The following is a 27,727-nucleotide window of genomic DNA, read 5'->3' as shown; positions in this document are numbered from 1 at the left end:
AGTGGGTGGTCTCTGGAGGTCAGGGCTGAGGTCATTCCTACCACAGCTGCCCAACTGTACCTGGCCTAGAAGAAACAGCTCTTTGGCTTGGAGTTGCTGGCATTTCCAGTCCCTTAACCTGAAGGTAAAAACCTCAAACCAGTCCTTGTCTTCCAAAAAGATGTTCCTTCCACAACTTCCACAGATGGCTTGTGGTTCAGGCCACTAGAATAGAAGCTGCTCCACAGCTCCCAGGAAAAACTTTCCCCCTTGCCCCAGGAGTGTAAAACTTATCAAAATTCACTCCAGGCAGAAACCTGACAGGTATAGTCTCAAGTCCAGGTGCAAAGTTAATTAAAATATTAAAGTCATTTCAGATAGACAAGTATATATCCTTACTTCCCCACCTTCCACCAACAAAAATATTAATGGTTTCATATACTTTTTACATTCCAGCCATTTGAAAGAAACAAAGATGCCTTTCACTGGTGCTGTAAATTCAGTTTCACAAATAATGGGGCATCATTAGAAAAAACACTAACCTTCTCTAGCCCAACATCCCAGGCTTTGGGCTTCCACAGACCACATTCAGCCTTGGGGGCTGCCTGAGAAATCATTCTCTACGTGGTTCACATTTCTACCACCTGGAGTTGCCTCCAGGGAAGCAATCTCAAAATACAGCCTGAATGTAACTTGTATCTAGGTCTCCACTAATATGAGCAAAAGAGTCCGCAGCTCCTGTTCAACCACCCAGAATTGGTTATGGAATAGCCTTTATGTCACTCCACAGAAAACATAGAAAAGATGAATGGTGGCCCAGACATAATGGGTACAGTTCTCTCCCTTCTCTCAAGAAGAGCCCCGCCCAACCCCAAGAACATGCAGAGCCCCGGCTTTATGATACTTGCCCAAGAGCTTGGATTCTCGCTAGAAGCAAAGCACACATTTAATTACTGGACAAGCACCCCTCTGACATCCCGCTTCCATCTCACACAGATGTCCAGACTTATGGTACCACCCGAAGGACTTTTGCTCCCCCGAGAAGGGAGATGTGTTGGGGCTGGCATGTTTTCCTGCCTGGATGGCAGTTTTCCTTCTCACCAGACCTTCCCTGTCCACATAACGCAGGTTAAAGTGGAGGATGAGTTTGGAACTCTTGTTGTCTTTATTGTGGCTAGACTAGACCAATGTTGCTCCCACTTCGGGGCTCTGTCTGTGATCCTTTTCTGTCTCAAAGAAGTTGGTGCTGCCCATGCAATGCCCTTCCCTCTCCCTTGCCCCTGCTTCTGATGTGCTCTGGGCACGTTAGGTGGTCGGATCTAGTAACCAAGCTTCTTCGAATCAGGCCTAACGCTGGAGTGGTTCAGCTCTGAATGAGGGTCGAGGGCTGGAGCGGGTCTTCCTTATTTTTGGAAATCCCTCAGTCCCTGGCACAATGCTTTACATGTTCTAGGTGCTTGATAGAGGCTTGCTGAATGAGTTTCTGAGTTAATCAACATTTACTGAACGGAGTAAGAGAACTACCTTAAAATCTCTTTATTATCACATGATAGTTTAAAGTTTTCCCACAGACGGAGGGACCTGGCTCCAGGACAGCTCCCAGCTGGAAGGGACTTCTCCCTCAATCTTATCTTGTGACTCTTTGGTGTCATGGCACCTTAGGGATTCTCTATCCCAAACCCTCATTTTACAAGTGAAAAACTACATGGCAGGTACAGAGTAACTTCCAAGAGGTCAAGAGTGCTAATAATTTGGAAGGACTTTCTGCAGGATGTGATACCTGACCAGCATCTTCTGGAAAGCCAGCAGTGCCGATTGATCGTCTCTAGAAGGTGGTGGGAAGAAGCGCATTACAAACAGGAGAGAGCTTGAGGACAGAGGGTCTGGCACAGTGCAGGGCCAAAGGTTAAGTCACTCATGGACATGGCTAGTGGATGTCAGAGATGGGATTTCAATCCAAATTTTCCTAACTTCAAGGCCGGGTCTCTGCCATGCCAAGCTGTCTTTTCCTCAAAATTAAAGGTTAAAAAGGCACAGTAATTGGTTTTGTAGATAGCAACTGTTAATTGGAGAAATGAAAATGAGTACACCAGAGTCTCGGTTATTATGGGATCCACATTTTGGATCACTCAAGGCCTTGATTCTCAGTCAGATGGAGAATCACAGTACTTAGCACTGAAAAGGGACCTTAGAACTCCTCCAGTGTAAACCCTACTATTGTAGAGGAGGTAACTGAGACCGAAGAGAAAAAATGACTAGTGCCAGGTCTCATGGATGCAAAGTAATGGGATCATCATTCAGACTTGGGCTCTGGCTCCAAATCCAATGTTCTTTCTCTCACACCATTTTAAAACACTGTGTGTACTTGTCATACAAATGATTTCTGAGTGAATACACTTCCTAAGACTAATTTGGTGGTCTGGCTTGAGCCTTTTGTCAGTGGTCAGCCCACAAGTAGACAAGACTCAAAGGTTTCTTCTGGTTCTGAGTGTTTAGCAGCTGCCCTCTCTGGGGCATCGACATCCGCTCGGTTTCTTTTCTACTCATCCCACCGACTGTGGATTCTGGATGCTAAAATTCTCTGGCTGGGGCTGACACTGCAGTAGAGAGACCAGGGAACTAAATCTACTCAGAAGCCATTGAATGCATGGATTTATTGATGCAGGAGGAGAGGAAGACATTGCGCTCTAGTGAGCCATGATTTTCCAAGTCTCTGGGCTTCCATAAGTGATGTCCAGTCCTGGTGACTGACGGCTGTTTTCTCCCTCTGGTTCATTGCCTCCACCTGGAGTCGCTCCTGGAAATTAGAGTCTCCCACCCTTCCACCCGCAGATGTACTGGTAAATGTTTAATAGCCAGCTTGGCAGGGGGTGGGGGGGGAGGTATACAGTTTAGTCTGCGTTATTAACATTTTCCCTGTCACTTTCTTAAGTCTAGACAATCAACAAAACACTAAATCAAGCCCCAAGTTGTAGCCTGATTTCTGAGTGTAAATGCTCACGCTGAAATTTTAACACTCAGCTCTCTCACAAGCTGACATGTGTTGGCTGCAACACATCCACCCTTCTCTTGTAACTGGTGACTTTGTAGCCAAGACCTCCATTTCAGGAGGGTCCCCAGCCACCCTTACTTCACTCCTGGCTTATTTTAGACTCTCGACTTTTCTACCTCCTACCTACCCCATGTAGGTACCATTCTTCTCCCATTAGAATGTAAGCGCCAGATGGCTGGGTCATGTGACCAATAAGAAGGGTAACTAGGCATTTTCTCTGATCCTCTTGACCTCTGAGACCTCTGTACAATAGGAGTTTTGCACTAGATATAAAGTAGTTTCAGTCATCTCTACTATCTAGGGCATCAAGAACCCAAACAAGGTAAAAACCCAGTGAACAGCAAAGAAGTCTAGTGTCTAGGCCCTGACATGTGCTCACTCGGTACCCCCTCCCCTACACCCAGTACCCTCCATGCTCCCAGGACTCAGGGCTGCCTGAGGCGACCCCCTCCATTTGCAACAGAATTCGAACGCCACGTCCCAAGCCCCTATGTATTCTACGTGCATCCTGTGTGCTTTGGTTTTTACTCTTCTGGGCGTATTTATATTCAAGCATAGAGTGTTTTAGTCTTTATGGTATAGCAGACCAGGTAAAGTCAACATGTGCTTCTGTTCATTGACCTGAAGTTGATTCTTAGTCATCCACATTGATGAAAGGAAGGCAAAACATGGTCAGCAATAAATGTTGTTGGATGAGTCATCAGAGTCTCCTCACTGGCAGCCGACATCAGTGGTCCTCCAAGAACCCAGTAAATTCACTAATAGAGAAATTCAGGGCATGCTTTCTGGTGATGAATGTGGCTTCAGTATATGGTGGAATGCTAAGATTTCACTTGATCAAGAATTTTCCATACTTACAGAGCATAAAATGTCAGAGGTAAAAGAAATCTTCTTGATTCTAGAAACTGAGGCCCGGAGACGTACAAGGGTTTTGCTTAATTTAGCAAACATTATTAATCACCTATTGTGTGTGAAGCTCTGGGTAGAAATGGGAGACGAGAAGATTCTAGATGACTCAGAGCTTATGTTCCAGTTGGGAATAAGGCAGACAAAAGTATGATATACAATATTATGAGATTAGAAGTTGTAAAACATATTGCTACAGAAGATGCAAGGAGGGAAGTTATTACCAAATGGAGAAGACAGAAGAAGAAAACCAAATACAAACATTTGAGGATGAGGAGACAAGAGGAACAGACAGAGTCAGGATGGGAACCCAAGTGTGACGTCTCTGAAGCTAAAGGAGGAGAGTGTTCGGTAAGTAGTAGGAATGGTCATTAGTGTCGAAAGCTTCAGAAAGGTCATTAGAGAGTGATTATGATAGAAAACTGGGGAGAAAGTCATTTGCAGCAGAGTGGTAATGAGGAAACAGACCCATCAATTGTAGATAGCTTTTACCAGAAGTGAAACTTTGAAGGGGATAATCAAGATGAAATGATAGGTGAATGCGCTGAGAAGCATGGAGGGAAAACTCTTCTATGTCTGGAGAGTCCTGAGAGTGTAGGAAGTTGGGAAAGAGTCCAGGGAGAGAGAGGGATTGAAGATGTACCGAAGGGAAGAGCACTGTGACAAGGCGCTGGAGGAGGCCAGAGGCAGTGGCATCCAGGACGTCATCGTCATCGTTATCCCTGGAGACAAATTAGCCTGGTTGCTTCATGTTGTGTTCTCCCTGGATGTGTTAATTCATTTTCCTTCATATCGTGTGTCTCTTTCATTCTTCTTTGTATTATGATCCTCTCTATTGAATTGTCTGCTTGTGATGTTGATTTTTATTCAGGCTTTTTAGTCTTCTGTTTTTATTTTGATTTCCCTCCTTCTTTGATCCCTCTGTGGCACAGACCACCCCTCCTCACTGGCTAGATTGCTGGATGGCCTTGGCTTCTTGTGTTAGGGGTTATGGCAGTTGGCCAGGTCTCCTCTCTGTGGACTCTTGGGACAAGGAGAGCACTGGATTAATAGGCTCCTTTCTCTCGGGTCCAGTCTTCCTTTTCCTCTGATCAATTGCACATCTTCTGTGTTGTCTCCATCTTTCATCATGCCCAGCTCTCCTCCTAAATGTTCTATCTTGCAATCACTGTCCTTTTCCTTCGTGTGACTGGAAAGAGTTAACATCTGCTACCCCTTCTGGGCTCTAGTGGCTTCAGACTGAACATTCAAGAGCCCTACAGCTGACCCTTGAGTTGGCTTATCAAGTCATTACACTGAGCATGCCGAGTGTTTGGGAATAGGGACGTTGATTGGGAGCCTAGGCGTTGACAAGTTCTGCCTTGAGGGGTTCTGTCTTCTTCTCTGTGAATTTAACTGTAATTACGCCATAGCTGATACATAGTTCCTTTCTTTTGAGATTTGGAAATGGGAGCAGTTAACAGAAAACAGTTCCTTCATCATCTTTTTGGCCAATATGATCAAACTGTAGAAATTAGCCCTAATGAAGAATAGCAGTCAGAGGATGATACTGAGAGAGTTTGAGGAACTCGGGAGGGCTGCTGAGGGATCTCACATGTCAGGCTTTTGGGTCATCTGTCGTAAGTGCAGGTACAGGGAGGAACAAGTTTTGGAACATGTGCTATTGGAAGTTAGATAGGCAATCCATGTGGATAGAATAAAAGGACTGTCAAGCAGCGATGTGTCTGTGTGTGCCATATTAATTTGTAGTGACGTGTCCAAGATTGGCATAAGGGGCTTTCTGGGATTCAAACCTAGGTAGATTTCAAGATGCTCAGCCCCATACACTCTCCCCTACCTGGTGCTGCCTCTGAAGCTCCTCTGGTATGAGGAGGTGGTGGCCATATCCAATTCGTCATCATTCACAAGGTGAAATTTTCTGAAAGGGCTTCTCTCATTTCATCTTGGGGCATTTGGATTAGTTTTCTAGAGCTACCAGATGTAGCCTCCAAGTCCCCTGCCCCACAGTAATTAGGTGCTTTGAAGTGCCCACTCTCTTTCCAAGAAGCCTAGCGCTAGGACTTCCCATTTCTAATCTGCTTAAATCATTTGTTGAGACTCACAAGCGTAGCCCTGTTTTCTGCAATCACTGTAGCAACTGTTCGTTAAACCAGAACTGTTCTTCTTGTCATCAGCTGAGACCGTATCAGCCACATCTGCATAAACAGCGTCCGTGGTTTTAGCTCCTTGGCTCCTTCTTCTGTGGCTCTGGCCAAGCTTAAAGTTTTAGTCAAAACCCGAAGCAAGGAACCAGCTCCCACCATCTGTTCCTGTTGTCATGACCACCCCTTGATTACTGTTTGTTTATGTCACTTCCTTCCTTCACGGCCATTCCCTCCTCTTCATCCTGCACATTTCCAAGGTGGGTTGCCTCTGGTAGTTTGTCTGTGCTTCTTTTACCAGTGTATTCCTTTTTGAAAGACCCTTCTATTTAAGCAATAATAAAAGTCTTACCTCTCTCCTATTAGCTGGGAATTAACAAACCTAATTCACTTCCCTTGATAAGTCTGAAGGTTCTGTCCCTTGATTATCCTAAAGAAATTAGCACTTTCAGGTTGTCCTCAATTCCAGAAGATTTTCTAATAGAGTCAGTATCCTTAAAGCTAATCAAGACTTTGTGAGCAAGGAGGCTGCACTGGTGGTAGAAACAGGGGATCTTTAGGTCTTTAGGTTAGAGTGGGAAGCAAAGGTCATCTGGACCAACCCCCTCATCTTGCAGATGAGGAAACTGAGGCCCAGAGAAAGCATGTGACTCGTGGAAGGTCACACAATTACTTTTCCAAGCCGGAATTTGAACATTGGTCCTCCAGTTCCAAATCCAGTACTCTTTCGGCTATACCACCACGTCCTGGTGAATTCAAAACTTCTCAAGGCAGTTTAAAACAACAACACCAACAGCCCTGCCTCCTTTAATGCCTAATCAGTTTCATGATGGCCTCAAGACCCTCACCATCATTACTCTGCTTAAGAACATGTACAAGATTGGCCCCAAGGTGACACCCAGGGGGTGAGTGGGGTCAGGAATAGAAAGTAGGTGATAGGGGGCAGCTAGGTGGCGCAGTGGATAGAGCACTGACCCTGAAGTCAGGAGGACCTGAGTTCAAATCCGGCCTCAGACCAAACACTTGACACTTACTAACTGTGTGACCCTGGGCAAGTCACTTAACCCCAATTACCTAAGCCAAAAAAAAAAAAAAGAAAAGAAGAGAAAGTAGGTGATATTTACTTGAGTTTAAAGAAGTATATTTGCAAGTCAGTGGCTCCGACAGTAGCCCTGCTCCAGAACCGTAAAGGCCAAGTATGCAACAGAACCATTAAGACCCAGTAGAGAGCACCACTCCCTGAGAGAGCTGAGTGTCGAACAAGTTTATCTGCAAAGTAAAGGACACCCACCCAGAGGAGTGGGTGGACCTTCCCCAATGTTCACTCCTTCCTCGGAGAACTGGAGGGTCTCCATGACTTACAGAACTGCCCGAGAAGGGCCCCCTGAGAGCAGAAACCTGGAATCTGTGCTTGGAGATCATTGCTCACCTAGGAAACCCCTCTGTACTGTATTGCTCTTTCACCATTAGCACTCTGCTTGTCACCCTGTTCCCTGTCAATGACACCCCCCCACGGCATACCCCTCCCCCTCCCAAGGATGGCCTCACTCAACCCTGCCAGCACCCTGCAGGTTAGCCTTTCTCTAATTGAGGGTGCTCTCCTCTTCCCTCTCTCCAGCATCTGGCCCTCAGAGAATAGCTGCTAGGGTTACAGGCTAGAAGACCACCAACCAGCCCTGCCCTTCACACAAAGGGACTGTTCTGGGATCTAGACAGGAATGAATGCTTTCTTACTGGAAGGCTCACACAAGGCTGTGTCTGGTCTCTACTCACAGCTGGGTCTTAGTAGATCGTCCTTGTTCTCCGTGTTCCTCCTCCAGCCTCTCTCTCTAGCACCTCCCCTTGGGCTTTGGAGGGACTTATACACTCCTCTTCCGTTGGTCTTCCCACTCCCTCTGAGGCTGCTCTTGGAAGGGGAGGAGGGTGGCTGCTCTCAAGTGCCTGTCTTGGGGGAAATCAGCCCACTGTGGCTTCCTCACTGCACACAGATAACTTTCAAATAAAATGATAAGTGACTGAGAGAAATCCCAAGGACTTTCTGAGGCATATGGAGAGAAAAGTCGTGACTCATTAAGGAACTCAGGAAAGACTTCCTGGAAGAGGTGGCATTTGAATTGGTCTTTAAAATTGGTAGAAATCTAACAGTTAGACAGGAGTGAGGAGGACATACCAAGTACAGAGGGATAGAAGGATGGAAGTCACTAGAAGGATAAAAGTCACCAAACTTGATCCCAAAATCTCTAGGGTAGCCAAATATACCATTTGCATAAATTGTCTTTTTCTGCTTTTAGTCAGTGATCTAGGGAAGAGTCAAGGAAAACTCAAAACTCTTAAAATTTAGGGTTGAGATTCACTGTGTGTTTAGGAGGGTGTTAAAGTCACTAATCATATTTGTTTTGTATTTACATAGTAAATGTGAATTTCAAAATTCATTCTAGTAGAGAAATATAAGTTGTGCTAACATAATTCAGAACCATGAATTAATGGTGCATAGTAAAGTTTTAATTGGTTCTGTTCAAATAGCTTTCTAATTTCATTATTATTGTATATTAAGAGCTAGTTTGTACATTTTAGATTTAAATCTATAAATTTTCCTAAAGATTTATTAGATTGTCAGAATAATTTCAGTTCCTTTAAAATTTTTTATTAAAATGTATTAATCATATTTCTTTAGGTTTATGTTCCAGATGAAAATAATGCTATTTTGGGAAGAAATGCAAATAAACAAGTATTTGAAGGTTTGACAACTGGACTTCTCAGAATTAGTGCTGTAGTTTTTGGCTGCTTGATCTCCAGTATGCCAGATGGAAACAGCCGCCTTACTGCAACCAAAATATCAGCACAGGAAATGAAAAGCAAGCCCTCACCAGTTGATGCTTTTAACAGCCGGGTTCAGGATCTCATCAGGTAAGCTGTTAGACTTCTTTATATGATCGCTATTTCTGAAAAATCTAGAACAAACATAATATAAGATTCCAAAGACTATATCAGCAGAAATGTTGCTCATCCGTTTGCCCACATTCCTGTTTAGGAACTTCTTAGTAAAAATATAACCTCAGTTTCCTCATCTGTAAAATGGGGATAATAATAGCACTGTTGTTGTGAGGATCAAGTGAGATAAAAATTGTAAAGCATTTAGTATGGTTCCTGGCACATTGCAAATACCATATAAATGTTAGCTATTATTATTTTTAACAACATTAATAATAAATGTTGCTTTGAATAGAAGCAAATGTTGATCTGAGAAACAGCATGGTGTAATGAATAGAAAACTGACATCTGAGTTAGGAAGCCCTGGGTTCAAGGCCTGCCTCAGACACACTCTGGCTCTGTAACCCGGTCACTTCACACTTCAGTGATTCAGACAACTCTAAGACAGTCAGTTACAGGACAGTCACTGATCTCTGTACTTAGAGACAGTTTCCTCACCAGGAAATTTTTTACACCAATAAAACCACAGGCTCAGACCATGTTACAATTTAAAATACCTTAGCTCTCTAACTGTTTTTATATAAGTTTAGCAGTGTCCTTTACCCATCCCAAGAAACACTTGTCTTTCCAAGTCAAACTGCTGACACAGCCTGTCTTTTTCAGCAGATGACATTTGGCTCTGAGTCGTGGCTGGGTGTTACGGGATCCTCCTTGGGTCACCTGTTGGGAGCAACCTTTAGCTCCCTCTGACATCAGTCTTTTATAGGGAAATGTGTCCCTGTCCCCCTTCTCTTGTGAACACTGAGCACAGAATACATTTAATTTTCCAGCAAGGTTTAGCTCTGGTGATAATCAATTACTTTCCCTATCCTCCTTCCACCATTTTGCCCTTCTGTATTGACCTCTGACCCTTGGCATGCATCAAACGTGTTTTCTTTCACGAGCCCAGCATCAGGTGGACTCAGGCCCTCTCCTCTACATTTGTTGCCATAGTGTTCATTTCCCCTGATTTTGCAGGGCTTTCTTAGGCTCACTTGTTTTATTCAGTAGATTCCTTACCGCCAGTGACCTTTTCCACTTAAGTTATTCATACTGACCTTTTTCCTTTGTTATGGTGCCTATAGCCTTTAGCTCTCGAACCATCTATCTTATTGTACTGCCATTTACCTCTTTGTGACCTTTCCCCCCATGGTCTTTCCCTCAGGAGCTTCATCTCATTAAATTTATTTCCCACATCTTTACCCAACTGGCTGCATGTGCATAGAGAGTGTCACACATTGTAATTCAGTTGAACATTTACTGATGATGTGCTGGGCCCTGTGTTGGACACTTTGGAAGATGCAGAGGTGAAAAAGTCAAAGTCTCTGACCTCAAGGTGCTTATAGTCTACTAGGGGGACTGAGACAGTTCCTCAAAAATATGTCATATAAGGCAGAACTTGTTAAATACAAACTAACTGCTATCAAAGTACAAAAGAAAGAGTGATTAATTCCAAATTAAGCATGAGGGCATCCTCTACATGGAGGACATGGCATTTGAGCTAAACCAAGCCTTGAAGATTAGTGAAATTTCAGCAGAACAAGATGGCGGCATTCCCGGGAGAAAGAAAGAAGACTGGAGCAAAGGCCAAAGGTGGGACTATGCGAAGCATGGCCAGGGAATGGTATGCAATCCAGTTTGGCTACAGTATAGTGTTTCTGTAAAGAGTGGCAGGAGATGAGAAGGGAAAGGCAGCATGGTATAGTGGGGAGACCACTGGACTTGGAATTAGAAGGACCTAAGTTGGAGTCCTGTCTCTGACGCATCAGTTTACCCACAAGTAAAATGGGAATAATGTACTTGTTTGAACTATCTAACTCATAGGCTGTCAGAAAGTGCTTTGTAAAGTCCTCAATCAGTTATTAAAGGTAGATTAAGGCTAGATGGTAAGAGGGCCTTGGTAAATTTGTTTAAACAGCCATTTTACATTTTGTAAATTGAGTAAGCAACCATTGTACATTTTGAACAAAGCTCTCAACCTTTCACTTGGTTCCATTCCATTAAAAAGGCCTTTGGGGCTTCACGGAATAAGACTGGCCATTTGATGCTGAAAGCAGTAAGTCTTTATTTGGCATGCTTAAGGGAGAGCTGTCTGACTTACCTGAAGATGCCTGTCCAAGGCTAGGAGAATAGAGGGAGGAGGCAGGGGAGATGAGGAAGAGAATCTGAGATGGTAGCTGACATCCGCAGAACAGAACAGGGAAGATCTGGGGAGAAGACAGCCAGGAACGGTGCAAGAGCCCTGGATGAGATAGGCTTCCCAGAGAGCCCATAAGCATCTCAGACTCAGCGTGTCCAAAACAGAATTCATGCTCTTCCCGAGAATCTTCTGCTCTTCAGCACCGCCTTATTTCTTTCCAGGTTACTATCATCCTTCTGGTCATACAGGCTCACAGCAAGAGAAGGACGTACAGAGAACTTCCCACCTCCCAAAATTCTTCCAGACAGGTCTAGAAAATGTACCAAACCAAATCCTGAAAGGGAAATCCAAGAAAAATATCAAAGTGGGTCATTTTTCGAGTGTAGGTCAACATAGGGAGACGAACAGAGAAGTCTGTTGACCCTGGGGACTGAGCACTCCGGTGCAGGAAGAGGCTTCCTGAAAGGATCCAGGAAAGCCCAGATCAAGCTGAGAGAGACCTGAAGGTGCAGGATGCGGAGCAGATGCCAGCTGGCAGCTCCTCCGTCACTACAGACTGAGGAGGGGGCCCGCAGGTGCAAGTCCTAGAGAGGGACAGGTCCAGAGGCAAGCAGCAGGGCCGCTGTGTAGCTCAGACCCTAGCAGCAGAGCCGGGGCTCGATTCTCACTCCAAGCCCAGTCTGAAGTCTGCGTTGGAGTCACCAGGGTGGAAAGCCAACCAGCCGAGCACCGAGTCCAGCATCAGACCCAAAACCACACCACCCCCTTCCTCAGTAAACTCCAATGGCTCCCTATTGCCTCCTGTTTGGCATTCGAAGCCCTTCGTAACATGGCCCCCTCCTACCTTTGCAGGCTTCTTCCACCTTACTACATACTCTTCAGTCAGTGACCCTGGCCCCCTGGCTGTTCCATGAACAAGACACTAATTGCTGATTAATTAATTAATAACCCTAATTGCGCTGGCCACCAGGGGATGAGGAGCGCCGACAGGGCATGTCCTTGAAGTCAGGCACAGCAGCCTGTGTGGCGGTGTGGCGGGGACCTTGGAAAATGTCACCAGAAACGTTTGTGGCATCCCAGTTGCCGGGTTGCACAGTGTCTGCCCCTCCTCATCTCCTCATTAAGAACCCTTGTTGTCCCTTTAATCCCTGAGGCCTCTGAATTGTAGTCAGCCACCAGTCAGAGCTGAACACCTCTGAGCTTGCTGTGTAGAAGGAGTGTGCAGCCAGCAACCCCATACTTAGACCTTCTTTAAAAATCAAAGCTAGGGAGCCTTGCATCAGCAGACTTTGACCTGAGCTTTGAGAGGTCTTCAGATCCTTGGCTATAGATGGTAACTGTTGAACCATCTAAGTACAGTTGGTTTTATTTAGATTTATTGAGGTGATTTGATTCCTGTGCACCTAAAATAACACAGGCACACACGTCAACAGGTTATTTAAATATAAAATGCAGGAAGAGAGGTGATGAAATTATGCCTATAGAATGCTGTAGAAGAATCAAAATATGTGAAATTCATCTAAGACCTTACACGCTTGAATAAGGACTTCTCCGCCTTTCTTCGCTTCCTTGCCTGTTTACTTGTGTCTAAGGAAAGGGAGTTTTCCCTCCTTTCCCTCCATTGTTGGGCATGCAGCCTATTTAGCACCTAGTGATAGTCAGCTGTGTAGCATTAGCTTTTCATGTTTATAGAGATCATACTGCCTTGCCTAGTAAACCTGTAAACTTTATTTTTATTGTTACTTTATTTATTTTTTGAAGGGAGCAATGGGGTTAAGTGACTTGCCCAGGGTCACACAGCTAGTAAGTGTTATATGTCTGAGGCCGGTTTTGAACTCAGGTCTTCCTGAATCCAGGGCCAGTGCTCTGTCCACTGCGCCACCAAAGATGGTGCCTTTTACGTCTTTGTATGTCCCATAATCCCAATATAACATTAAGCCTTAATAAATAGTTTTGATGAGTAAAACAAATACACATCCAGGAAGAGGGAAACAAAAAACACAACCTGCCACCCATGGGAGACTAGACAATCCTTATCTTAAGGATCAGTGTCAGTATCTCAACATGGCAATGTCTTGTCTTTGTATGCAGCAGGGAAAATTAGATTGAGAAGGGAGGAGAGATTTAAAAAAAAAAAAGGCTGCCAAGACAATTAAGATGCATTTTCAATTGAGATTTTAAAAGAAATGATTCTATGTCGTAGCAGTCTCTGGCAACATAGTGGAACAATGCGATGAGCGGGAGATTTAAGGGCTAGGACCTGTTGCCCTACTAACCCCCTCTTTGATTTTGGTTAGTCATTTCCCTTCGCTGAGCTTCCATTTTCTTCTCTGTAAAATGAAAGGATTGAATTAGAAAATCGGAGTTCTTTCCATTTCTAAAATAATATCAGATCTCTGGGACACTAACAAAAGGATGCTGCCTTGGACCAGACTGGCAAGTGTCGGTTAGCACTGAACTGCTACTTTCTGGTTCTTCTCAAACAGAGCAGTGCTCTGAGCATAGTTCATGATTCTTTCAGAAGATGGCAAAGGAGGAAACCAGCTCTGGTCTTGCTGTGTAAGTTGTGTCCCTTGGTGACAGTTATACTATGATAATAATAATAACTTAAGCTTCTAGAGAGCTTCAAAAGTTTGTAAAGCACTTTTTTCACAACCCTGTGAGGTAGAAAGTGCAAACATTATTGTGCCCATTTTACAGATGAAATGGAATCACTGCCAGTAAAGTAAGAGCACTGGGATTCAAACTCAGTTCTCGTGAGTCTAAATGACTCACTTTCCCACTACATCACTCTGCCTCCCACTCTGGGAGCTACTGGCACCAAAAGCTTAAATTATGAGCTCTGCCTTCTTGATATGATACTGGACCTAAGCTCCGGAAGCAGGTTTAAGCGCCTTTGAATCCCTGCTAGACCAGCACTGGGTTATGACTTTCAACAATACTTGGGTGCTTCTTTTGCTGATGGATGAAGGTTTGTTTATGTAGGCAGATACTCTCTTTCTTTCATTTTCTTCCTTTTTTCTCAATCCGTGGCCTTGAGCCATTTCATGTTTTAAACAGTGGAAGTAACAGAAAAATTAAACTGATTCATCGTATGTATCTGTGGTGGCTGTCCAAGGAAAATGCGGCTTCTGTGATATACTTCAAAAAAGTCAGTAACCATTTTCCAGTCATTTCTTCCCTCTATGAGGGGCCCCATGAAATAGTCCTCAGCATCTGACAACCACCACATTTGCCTGTGTCATTATTCTGTAAGCCCAAGTCATACCCTTGATCTCGTGTTCCATTTCCACGCTCCCAAACTCTGAAGTTCCTTCATTTAATCCTGACCTTTTATTGTCCCCTCTCTTGCTAAGTCTTACAGTTCCAGTCCTCTATTTCATCCTCACTATGACCTCCAGCCCCGCCATCCCCGAGCTCTTTTCTAGACCCTCACCACTGCTCTAGCTACAGTCCCCTCCCTTCTGTGTCTCCATCCATCCTCTGGTGAATCAAGTCAGCCCTACACTCTCCTCTACTCTCCTATCCCTTGCCTTGCTTGTCAGGACATCAGTACGCCACCAGACTCCAGCTTCAGGTTACTCCCACCACGCTCTGCCTTCACTTCTGTTCACTTGCTGCTGAGCAGAGATGGAGAAAACCAGGCTGGCTGGGTCCATTGCAGATTTATGTTGCATCATCTCAGCTGGGCCCCCAGTATAGTGATGCAAACCTCATAGGTCTCCCTAACGGATTTGCTGTCCCATTTACCACAGTGGCTGTTCCAGACCTGATCCTGTTCTATCTTCTCCAGACATTTGCCCCAAATTTCATCCTTGCTCTTATTAATCTTCAACCTCTCCTATCTATTGGTTCCTTTTCTGCTGTTTACAAACACACTAGCCTTGCTAGTGAAAAGACTTAAGAATGCTGATCAGTGCATTGACCCACCACACATTCTACCAGCCTCCTAGCAGAGAAGGGATGGATTCAAATTGCAGAAAGAGACGTTTATTGTCAGGCACAGCTGCCATCGGAATTTGCGTTTTGTTTGTTTGTTTCTAACAACAAAAGAAAGTTTACTTAAGATAGCAACGAAAGCGTACCACACTGGCTCAGATCAATGCCAGAGCACCCCCTCATCTCCATATGAGGGGTGTATTTGGTGAGAGGAGATCGGAGATTTAGAGCTACGAGGGACCTCAATAGGCCACTGAGTCCAGCCCCTTTATTTTACAGATTAATGGTTAGTATTTCTCATTTAATCTTCACAACAACCTTGGGAGGTAGGTGCAGTTATTTATCCCCCATTTTATAAATGAGGAAACTGAAGTCAAGAGAGGTCAGGTGACCCAGCCAGTGTCACACAGCCTGCAGGTGTCTGAGCAGGTTTCCAACCAGGTCCTCTTGATGCTGAGTCCAGCACTCCACCCCTTCCAAGGCTGGCGTTCTGTTCCCTATACCAAGCTACCACTTAAGTGAGTAGTAGGACATTCATCAAGTCTGTTGTTGTTAAATCATGCCTGACTCTTTATGACCCCATTTGGGGTTTCCACTGTAGTGGTTTGCCATTTCCTTTTCCAGCTCATTTTTCAGATAAGGAAACTGAGGCAAATAGGGTTAAGTGACTTGCCCAGGGTCACCCAGCTAGTAAGTGTCTGAGGCCAGATCTGAACTGATGAAAATGAGTCTCCCTGATTCCAAGCCTGGTGCTGTATCCACTGTGCCACCTCGCTGCCCCATCAAGTCTGAGAGGTACTGAATTTTTGCTAGTCAGCCTTTTTATGCCTTAGGTAACAGGGAAGCCACATCAAAGGCTTGGGCCCTAAGAAACTTGTTTTATTTTACTCTGCATATTTGTTATAAAGGTTTTAAGGGGAAAAAAAGTTGGGGGGGGACAAGGAATAGGGTTGCTCCTCCTCCCCTCCAAAAGAGAAAAAAAAACAGTCATTAAACTGTGTACATAAAAGAACAAAAGGGAGCCCAAAGGGGGAACATAGATGAGCAGGACAGCTTTGGATGTAACATTGAATTTATTATCCATTTTAAAACAAAAGATGAGAGGGTCCCGGGAGATCCTGAAAATATGGTGGCCTATTAGGACCTAGAGGAATCCAGATCCCGCCAATAAAGCTCTAAAAATGCATCCAATTTTTAAAAAAAGACAAAGAGAATCTGCTTTAAACTCTCTACCCAGTTGAGTACTGCACAAAAACACAACCAGAATCCTGGCCCCATTCGCCAAAAATGACCGGGAAGACTGGACAAGAGCATGGATGAAGTTAGACACATAGGCACGAAAATACAAGGGGAGCTAGAAACCATAAGATATAGACCTCTAGGAGAGCCTAAAGAGCATCTCATCCCAAACAGCCTCACAAAGGGTTGGAGGAGTTACCAGTCTATGTGGGTCAGTCCCATGACTCCAAGCCAGGGCTCCTCACTCTGCAGTCCTGCTGAACTCCAAGAACAGTCCAGCCTGCTGAATGGTGCAGGATATGGAAAGGCATAGGATTCCCTAATCTCCCTCTTATTGTCATGAACTGTGCTGGGTAGTGGAAATACAAAGAGAAAACAGCACGGTTCATGCCCTCCAAGAGCTTCCATTCACTGTAATTCAGTCCCACTCTCACTCTCCAGCCACATCTCAAGCACAGTGTCTCATCGTCACTAGCACTCAATCAATGTGTATTGAGTTCCGTTGGATTGGAATTCCTATAGGGTCTGAACTCTCCTTGGTAGGCAGCTCTCAGAGGGAGGGTTCTGAGCTGAGGAACATCCCATGTCAGGGAGACAAATGTGGAGAGCCAGGAGGACGGGCTCGAAGGCCATGGCAGCGGTCAGGCAGTGGTGAGGACCTTTGTTCAGACGGTGGTTCTTAGAAATAAGGAGTGGGGCGGGGCAGCTGGTGGCACAGTGGATAGAGCACCGGCCCTGAAGTCAGGAGGACCCGAGTTCAAATCCAGCCTGAGACCAAACACTTGACACGTACTAGCTGTGTGACCTTGGGCAAGTCACTTAACCCCATTTGCCTCACCAAAAAAAAAAAGAAAAGAAAAGAAAAAAGAAATAGGGAGTGGGATCCAAAAGCTCTTGTGGGTGCAAAACGAGATGTCAAATACCTCCTCACCCTCTTCTCCATCCCCAAAGATATGAAGCTCTTCAAACCAATCTCCAGTTTTCCTGCAGGCTAAAAATTCAAATGCAGTAGCCGTGAATCAATACTGGAGTTCCTCAGAGCAGAGAATGGTTTATCTGCTAAGTCTTTTGTCTGATCTTAAAGCATCATCTTCCATTCTTACTGCTTTCTTTAATCTAATAAAAGAGCTGTTACCGTCAGCTCAGACTTTTAAACAGCCCCAGAGAACTGTCTAGTGGAATGAGAAGATGAAAGTGACTTCTTAAATGACAGTTGTGGGCATGGTGATTAGCATTGTTCATACCATAAAAAACAATTATGTTCTTGCCATGGTTATCATCTTAATAGTAATGAAATAAAAAAATGAGAAACTGAAATCAGCATTAGGAGATTATGTCTCAGTAACAGTTTCATCTGCTGAATTACTGCTGTCCTCTGAAAACTGACTTCTTACGTACTTTTTTTTAACATATGTATGTGTGTATATAGAAATGAAGATTATAACATATCCTTTCAACTGATCCAGTGTTTCTGTCCAGCACATTACTGAGAAGTGGTTTCAGGATAGCCGAAGGAACAACCCATTTCTTAACAGAAACTCCTGGGACTTCGGAAGGGCTAGACTTAAAGGAAGTTGTAATTCGATATGTTTTACTTAAACCTCTCCTATGTTTGTGTATTTGTGAATGTGAAACCTGCCTTTGGTGTAGATTGACCCTGATGATGCAGACATGGCTGGGAAACATGCCTGGGATGATTTGGTAACGTACGATTTTCTCCTGCACTTCCAGCTACGTAGTCAACATAGGGCTGATCGACAAGCTTTGTGGCTGCTTCCTTTCTGTGCAAGGCCCAGTCGATGAGAATCCAAAAGTCGCCTCGTTTCTGCAGAACGCCACGGCTGTCTTACATGGGATGTGCAAGCTATGTTTCGCTGTCAACAGCAAGTAAGTGCACTTCGTGATGCCCCAGGACTAGTGACTTAGCATGCAGGTCTTTAAGGGACCTGGGTCTTATTATATATAAAATACATCATAAATTACACACACACACACACACACACACACACACACAATTTCACTTAGCTCATTTCTTAAAATTCTTTGTGTTGTATTTCATTAGCACTTTTTTTGTCTTTTGTTTATCTGTCATTTTAAGCTGACAAAAATTGTGAAATGTGCAGTCCAGCCACCAGCGGCTCCTTCTATGTGCGCTAATCCCTTTTACTCCCTACTTCTGTAACAGGGGTATTTCCTAGGAATGTTCTTATCACAGCTACCCATCTCGTCCTTTTTCATACTTAACCTTTCCCTGTCCCTACTTGGCATTCCAGTCTAAGACTCATCTCACTTTGGTTGTTTAGTCTGGCCACATGGCCTGCCCCTAGCTGGTTTTTCTCGTTGGTGCAATTGAATGCTGGTGCACTAGAACTAAAAGTTGACCCTGTCCTGGGCTCTGCAAATTCCAGGTACCAGGGCACACCATGGTGCCTAGCATTTTCTAAAATAATTATTTTTTATTAAAATATGAATGCTAAGGTTCAACTTTTGATATAAAAATGAGTGAATTGTGATTCTTTGTGGACGTGGAAGACACTTGGTTGTCCTCCGCCCCTTCCAAGAGAAGTTGTTGCTCTTGGTGATGCTGATAGCTGTTAGTCATTGGGCCCTTTGAGGTTTGCAGAGTCTGCATGTCCACTCATTTGGCCCTTTCACAAATCCTGTGAAAGCTCTATTATTATTCCCATTTTACAGAGAGAGTAAAGGACTTGCTGGTGTCACAGATCCAGCAAGTGCCAAGACTAGGATTCGTCCTGGGCTGGTTTCCCCTTTGCCATGGTCACAGGCTGATCCAAAGGCACCAGTTATTTAGACTCTTACTTTGAGTAGGTGGGCCTTAGCCTTCACCTGTGCGCTTCTTGCCCACAAATGGGTGGGATATCGTTTTTTGTTGTTGTTGTTGTTTGTTTTTTTGTTTATAAGTATTCTGTTCTGAAGCCAGATTTAGTCTTCTCTTTTTTCTGTGTAGGAGGGAGGAAGGGACGAAGGCAGCACTGTAAATCAAGGTAGTCTCTGCCCTTAAGGAGTTTGTATTGTGCTGGGAGAAGACTGCACACAAGAGAACTTGAAGGGGCTTATGGGAAAGGTCCCTACTGGAGGGGCATGTTTTTGAAATCTGGATGGGAGAGGAACACAGGCACTAGTAAAAATTCCCCCTTGTAAGAAGGAGGTGGACCCTGCAGAGGGATGCTCCAGGGCCTGGAGGCCCCCAGCCCTGAGGGGAGGAGCTCCAAAATGAAGTGGGAAGTCAGCAATGGGGCTGAGAGGGGAATGTATGTATCCAAATGTATATACCACAATGCTTTCAGAAGACTCGCTCCCTCTGTCAGCCCTTGGCATTTAAGGAAAGGTGGAGAGTGAGCCCATGACAAGATGAGCTCCAGCTGGCCCTGCATGGAGAATTCCTAAACCACAGAATGTCGGGGCAGCCTCCAGTTCCGTGGATTCTCCAGGGTCACTTAGTTCATATTCTCTTTGTGAAATGTGAAAAATACATCTGTAAAATGTGGGCCTCACAGGGTGGTGGTGGTTGTTAGGACCAAATTAGATAATCTGTGTAAAGCACTTTACAGACTTTAAACACCAGGTAAATAAAGGTCAGCAATTGTTACATGTCCAAAGGGAATGTCATATTCTGCTATGATTAAATTATGTTTTGGATAGAATAAATTCTTAGTTCCTTTGACATTTATGCATTCCTGATGGACTTAAAGAGATTTCGATCAGGGAAATTTTTGTCAAGAATAGATCCTACTTCCCGGTGTCTGAGCATACTAAAAGTCTTAGCCAGTGCCCTTCTGACATCCAGGAGCAAAACCTTGTGCTGTGTGGCATAGCATCTGAGCCCTGGGCCCGTGCCAGGGTCTTTGTGGTTTGGGAAAAATACATAGCACCCTAGAATAGCTAAATTATAAAACACAGAGATAATAACTGCATGAACAGGCAGTAGCACAAGTAGCTTCCCCAATATTAAGTAAAAACATCAAAGTTATACTCGTTTATCTTAATATATGGTTGTTACCCAGTCCTGGGATCTTCCATTTCATTTCATGCCACCACAAATAAGAAGTGGTTGACATCAGACTCTAATAGACTGTCATCTCCTTGGGAGCGAGGACCATGTCTTTAACATCTTTTGTAGCTCTCACAGCCACCAGCAGAGAGCATCCAGTGTTATACCTCACAATTCCTGGCACTTTAGAGCTCTTTCCTCACAGCAACATAATGAGGGAGGCACGTAAGCATTATTATCCCGTTTTGCAAATGAGTAAAAAATTAATTGACTTGGTGAACAGATGGACGTCACTGAGCATCAGTCAGCATCCCAGCACTGGCCTTGGGAGAGACTCCAGCCTTGTAAATGGAGAACAGCTTCTGCTTCTCTTCAGGTCCAGGGGGCAACCAAGCTTTGCTGCACCACCCTTCACACTGAGCTTTGGGGAGCAATAGAACTTTAAATAATGAATGACTTCCTCCTCTTGGGGATTCCTAGGCCACTTTTTCTAGGGTTTTCTGAGCAAACTGTCACATCATCTGCCTCCTCCTCACCTCTGCATATTGTCTCCATGGCTTTGTCTTATCACTAGAACCAGCATTTGTATGATTGTGTCCATGAATAATGGAGACAGTAGAAATGCTTGCTCCACCCTAGATCTTTTTGGGAAAGCTTCCAAGGCTTCACTGTTACAAATAAGATTAGCTCTTGGTTTCTCTGCATCTATTTATATAATCATTTGATTTTTATTATTAACATAATTATGCTATTATTTTCCTATGGTCCATGCTTTCATTTCTGGTATAAATCAAACTTGAGCATCATGAAAACTTGGCACTATATTTCTGTAGATTCTTTAGTAATGTTGTATTTAATTTTTTATATTAACATACTTTTAGTCTTGTGAATATTCAAGTGTATACATCGGTGTTATTGGTCCAAACACTTTTTGTGTTTTGTCCCTCCTTGACTTAGGGATCATGGTTATTTCATGGATGTAATTTGATAAGGTGCCTTCTTCCTGATATTGAGAATCTTACATGCAACATTGGGATTATTTATTCTTTAAATGTTTTATAAAATTCATTTGTAAACCTCTCTGTACCCAATGAAGTTTTCTTTTTCCTTTTTGATTTCATGTTTGTCTTATTCACTTTTTCCTTCTGAAATTGGGAATTGCCCACTGTTATATTTTATCTTGGTAATGTAATATACTTTTTAAAAATCAAATTATTTAATAGTTTATAAATTTTATTAGTCTTTTTAAAAAAAGCTTTGTTTGATTTGTCAACTCATTAGTCTTTATTTATAATGTTATGTCTCTTTCCCAGTCTTCAGTTGATCAGAATTTTAAACATCTGTTATCAGAAAATAATAAATTAAAGTAGGAGAAATGGTCCAGGTGATTTCCTAATTTAATTTACCAAGAAAACTCCAATTTGACAGCAGTATAAGCTGCTTATCTGAGAGAGTAGATGAGAGCCTTCAATGTAAACTCATACCACCCACTGTTATGAACTCCTAATAGATTCTCCACTTCCTTTCTTTTCTTCCTGTCTAATCTTTAAATTTCCAAGCATAAGTTTGCCTTTGCATCCAAAGGCTGAATAGTATATGGATAACCCTATATGGTAGATCTGTTTCTGGTTTCTTCTTGGAAATGATTATTTCATTGGTGTATGCTGCTTTGACTATTTGAACACTTTGTTACATACAATAGTTAAAAATAGTGTTTGCCAAAAAAGGTTGGCAGTTTTATTTTCTGCTGTATTATAGTAATTAAGATAATGCCTGTTTTGGCAATAAAATAAATCAGGCCAGGAGTAAAATTTGCTTCAGTACTCCATGTCCTACAAGTATTTCCAGTGACTGGCAGAAAAAGAACAAAAAACTTTTCAGCGAGAGACCTGCCTAAGAATTACTAAATATCACTGCAGCCTTGGCGAATGGGAGGGTAATTAATTGGAATAATTGACAGCACGTGACATTTGAAAATATTCTGCATTGTGGTGGCTCTGGCTTTTATAGTGTTAATTTTGAAAGTCCTGCCACTGGTACAAGGCTTTTATCATTGTCCTTTTAATCTCCTAATTTTTACTTAGCTTTTCTAAAAGACCTTTTGGATAGACAGAATTAGCATACTTGATCTCCATCCACACACAGTGAAAAAAGTATTTTGCTTTTTAATAAATTTCTTGGGAATTTTTTTTGCATTGAGGTTTTTTTTTTTCCCCAAACAAAAGGTTTACATTTCCTTTAAGTAAAGCTGAAATTCACTTCCTCTAACAAAAGGATGGATTTTTATGTTAGGATTTTTTTATTTCTAAAATTTAACATGGGCACCATTCTCAGACAAATGATAACACTTCAGCGTATACATACGTGTTACACATATATGTATATATTCTCTTCCAACAAAGTAATTTTTATTGGGTAGAGGCCCTTAAAAAAAAAAAAGTATGTCAATAGTGAGAACAAGAGAAAAGCCAAAATTCTATCTTGCTTCTTTCCAAGTTCTATAGGATGTAATAATGTATAATCATAACTTCTAGTTAAACATAGACTTTCCTAGCCTGTCAGAGGATTACAACCACTGAATATAAATTATCATCATCATCTTAGCACTTTGGCCTTGAGTTTCTTTGGTCAGTCATAGAATGGACATCCTCCCAAGATGGGGCAACCTTAGCCACCTTCTCCTTTAGGTTCCTCCAGCTTCCTCTTTAGCAGGTTTTGATTCTTTAGGGTTGCCTCTCAACTTCCTTATGTGTGTGCGTGTGTATACACAGACACACATAGAGTAAAAAGACTCATTGTTTAGCAACAGTAAATCTGAAAAAAATCTGTTTTTCTCATGCTTTACTTTTGTTAACTGTCCATACGTTTGTATTGGAATCAGTATGAAGAAATGTCTATATTGCCATATGAATGCTTTCCAGTATCATGACAAGTAAATCTTGAGAGTGCAAACCTTGCAATGCTTCAGTCCATTATTCACTGATGACCTACTATGTGCGAGACATTGTGCTGAAGCTTTCTGGGGGAGGGGATAGAAAGGAGGAGCAGTCCTGGCCTCAAAAGGAACACAATCTAGTTCACACTAATGACAAAAAATAATAACGATTCAGACCAATTGATAAGAATAATAACACTGGCTCCCATTGACAGAGGCCATCCTTGAGTTAGGAAGACTCGGGTTCAGTCCTGTCTCCAGCACACACTGGATGTTGGATGCTGGGACCACATCCCTTAAGCCTAAGACCAGAGTTTTCTCCACTCGATCATGCTCCCAGTCAGACGAAGTCCTTCTGTGATCAATGGACAAACATGATCTGTAACTAGCATAGGCTTCTAAAGTAATTTGATGATACTTGAAAATTGTTTATTTTCTTAAATATTTTCAATTTTTCTGCCTGGAAACTTGTTCATGCTATTTTCCCATGGGGCCATTCACAAGGCCACCTCCACAGGGCCAGCCTGGCATGGAGGCCCATCTTCACGTGAGGCCCTAACCCCACAGCATGCACACCTTGTCTTCCTAGGAAGAGCCACGTGCTCCACCCCCCCCCATACAATTAATCTGCATTATCTTCACATCTAAACTCCTCCCCAACCTGACCTTTTTTAAAGAAGAGATTTGCCAAACAGAGGTAAACTTCATTTCAGCCCTAATTGTCCTAATTGTCACAAATTCTAAGTTAGTAGAGTCCAACTTAGTGAGGTTTTACTTGATACTTAGGTACAGTTATAAAAGCTCTCTAGTTATTTTTGGTGAGTTTCACTTATTGCTCTGCTCTCTCCTTTTCTGGTTCCACTTCCTAACCACAAGTGCTTCACTTCCTTTCCTCTCATGCTTAACTCTAGTCTGGCTTCCATCCTCATCATTTAGCTGAGACTGCTCTCTTCACAGTTACCAACAATCACCAATCCTTGTTATTCTTGACCTCTCCACAACCTTGGACATTGCCTATCACTCCCTCCTTGATTCTCTCTTCTGTTTAAGTTTTTGGAACACCATGTGCTCCTGATTTTCCTCCTACCTGTCTGACTGCTTCTTCATCCAGGTCACACCTACTACCTGGGGATTTCCTTCCTTCCTTCCTTCCTTCCCTCATCCCCTCATCCCTTCTTCCTTCCCTCTTCTCCCTCTGTCCACATAGGGTATCTGCAGTGCCTAGCACATAGTAGATATCTGCAGGTACTCTGCCCAAAAGAATGCAAATTTTGATCACTGAAACCTCGCAAGATATCTTGGCGTTTACCTGCTAGATTTCTTTCTTTATCACCAAGCCTTAAATCCAAATCACTCTGGCTGTCATTGATTGGCCAAAAATAGACCCCAGCCCAAGCCTCACTTGGTCATTGTTTGGGCTCCAATGGTTCAGAGTGAATGTAAATAGTAGTTGTTTCTGTTTTGGCCAGAAACCCAGAGGACCTTCCCCTCCCAGATTTTTTTTTTTAAAGAGGTCATTTTTTGCCTCATTTCTTATTAAGCCTTAATCACTGAATAGGCGTTGCCTCAGTCAAACTGAGACCTGGGAAAGACCTTAACTTAAAAAGGCCAAGGTTTCCCACTACATCTGAGACCATCTCCAGTTATCTTGATCTATATCTGTCACTGGAGGAGAAAGTGAGGCTGGTAACTTTTCTTAGCCTTGCCTCACTTACATTCAGTTCACTTACAAGTCATGGCATCACCTTCCTGATGTCATGGTCCCCCTGCAGAACAAAGGACAAACAGCAATTACCTGTAGGTGTCTTACATGGCTCTGCCCTGAGCCCTCCTATCTTTTCCCTCTTTACTACCTCACTTGGTGATCTCCTCAAGTGCCAGGGATTTCATCACCATCTCTATGGTAATGATTCTCAAATCTACCTTTCCTGCCCCATTCTCTCTGCTGACCTCCAGTCTCACATCTCAAACTGGATGTCCAGTAGACATCTTAAGCTCACTATGTCGAAAGCAGAACTCATTGTCTTTTCTCCAAACCTGCTCCCTCTTCCTTCCTTCCCTATTACTGTTATTCTGGCTCACAACATAGGTGTTGTCCTCAACTCTTTACTGTCACCCCACATATCCAGTCTGTTGCCAGAGCCTGTTCAATTTATTTTTGTAATATTTCTCTCAGATGCCCCTTCTTTCCTTTGACACTGCCATCCCCCTAGTGCTGGCCTCTATCACTTCCTACCTGCTATCTGACCTCCCTGCCACACGTCTCTCCCTATACCAGTCTATCTTCTGCCCAGCTGCCAGATTGATCTTCCTAAAACACAGGTCTGACTGATGCGGTTTAGGGGTTCAGGGGTCCCAGTACCCCAAAATCACAACACACGGGTCCTGCCCGAAAGAATTCAACCCCTGAACCCCTAAACTGCATCATGATCATAGCACCCCTCTACTCTCCAGTGATTCAAATATAAAATCCTTTATTTGGCATTCAGAGGCCCCTTCCCCTCTGTATTCTGTGATCCATGACTTCTTTGCTGTTGCTCAGACAAGTTCCTCAAACCTCATCTCCTGACTCTAGGTGTCTTCACTGACTATTCCCTATGCATGGAGTCGTCTCCTTTCTCATCTCCACCCCCTAGTTTACCTGACTTCCTTTAAGTCCCAGCTTATACCCCACTTCCTGCAAGAAGCATTTCCCAGTCTCCTTTTATCCTAGTGCCTTTTATGGGTTGATTATTTCCAATTTATCCTATATATATAGCTTGTTTGTACGTAGTTGTGTTTGCTTGTTTTCTCTACCATGAAACTGTTAGTTCCTTGAGAGTAAGGGTTTTCTTTTGCTTTTCTTTGTATTCCCAGCAGCCAACACCCAGTGCCTGGTACATAATAAATACTCATTGACCAACTGATTACGAGGTAATTTGAAAAAGAAGAGAGGAGGGTGAGGATGAGACTAATGGAATGGTTCTAGGCCCCTTAGGGGCCTTGGGACCTGCCTTAAAGGGAGATGGAAGTCCTGAATGTGGCCATAAGTAGGGCCACCATTCTGACCCTGCGGGAGAGCTTGTGCATGGGTCTGGAGGCAGGAGATGGGGGTAGAGTGGAGAGGTGAGCAAAACATCCAGGTTGGATGGAATCCAGAGTATGCAAGAGGATCAGACTGAAAAGGCAGAAAGGCAGTTCTTGGAGCTCAGGGATTCATCTCTTACCCTAGAGGTGACAAGGGAGCCATTGAAAGGTTGGGGGGTTTGGTGTAAGGAGCAGCAACATGACCAAAACAGCGGCTTAGAGAGATTACTTTAGCAGCTGTGGTGAGGATGGATCAGAGAGGGAAGGGAGTGGAGTAGGAAAGGAAGGCTATTACAGTCATCTACATAAGAGGTGATAGGAGCCTGAGTTAGGACGATGGATGTCATCAGGGAGAAAGCGGGGTTGCAAGACACGCTGGGGAGAGAGAATTGATGAGACTTGGGCAGTCATTGATATTGCTATAGATAGATGAGGGAATGGAAAAAAGTCAAGGAGGACTGAGGACTTATGAGGAAGATGATGTTTTTTTGAATAGTTTGAGCTTGACAGGTCAACAGGCTATCCAATTGGAAATGTTCACGAAGCAGGTATTGAAACAGGACAATAAGAGAGAATGTGTATGGGGGAGAGAGAGGACAGAAGGAGAGAGAGAGAGATATTATTAGTGTTCTACGTGGAACAGGGTAAGGAACAGGAGCATAGACTGAGAGCTAGAATGGAAGTTAGGTGGTCATCTAATTTGACCACCTCACTTTATAAATGAAGAAACAGGGGCAGCGAGGTGGCACAGTGGATAGAGCACCAGCCCTGAAGTGAGGAGGGCCTGAGTTCAAATCCAGCCTCAGACCAAATACTTGACACTTACTAACTGTGTGACCCTGGGCAAGTCACTTAACCCCAATTGCCTGAAAATAAAAATAAAAATAAAAAACATTTTAAAAATAAATAAATGAAGAAATAGTAGACAGTGATCAGCAAGAGAGATGAACAGTTTACACTCAAATAGGCTTAGGAAGAACCTGAAGAGAAATGTCACCAAATCATAGGAAAGAGAAAGCATTCAGCAGGAAAGGTTGGTCAGTGGTATAAAGCTGCAGAGTGGTTGAGGAAGACAAGAAGTAATGGGATTTAGCTGTTGAGTGGAGAGTTGAAGTCACAAGCCAGATTACAGGAGATTGAGTGGGTCATGATGAAGTGAAGGCAGCAAATGTAGACAGCTCTTTTTAGGAGTATGACCGTGGAAAAAGGAGGAGACAGTAGATGCTGGTTTAGGAGGGTGGCAAGGTTATAGGGACATTTTTTCAAGTGTAGGTTAAAAACTGAATATGTTTGTAGGCACTTAGAAGATGCCAGCATATAGAGAAAGGCTGAAGGTGAGAGGGAGGGA

General features: G+C 43.4%; 1 protein-coding gene across 4 annotated transcripts in view; it reads left to right on the top strand.

Annotated features, from left to right (window-relative positions):
* Positions 1-27,727, top strand: part of SCAPER (S-phase cyclin A associated protein in the ER) — a 400,073-nt gene that overhangs the window by 312,643 nt on the left and 59,703 nt on the right. For all 4 annotated transcript variants that reach the window (XM_027840666.1, XM_027840664.1, XM_027840665.1 and 1 more), the window contains 2 exons: positions 8,753-8,985; positions 18,098-18,253. In XM_027840666.1, coding sequence (XP_027696467.1) covers positions 8,753-8,985; positions 18,098-18,253 — 389 coding nt within the window. The remainder of the gene's footprint in view (positions 1-8,752; positions 8,986-18,097; positions 18,254-27,727) is intronic.

This window comes from Vombatus ursinus, unplaced genomic scaffold, assembly GCF_900497805.2.
Source record: "Vombatus ursinus unplaced genomic scaffold, bare-nosed wombat genome assembly UNPS02014847.1, whole genome shotgun sequence".
Lineage (NCBI taxonomy): Eukaryota > Metazoa > Chordata > Mammalia > Diprotodontia > Vombatidae > Vombatus > Vombatus ursinus.
Note: the sequence above shows the minus strand (reverse complement) of the source record. Positions and strands in the feature narration are given on the sequence as shown.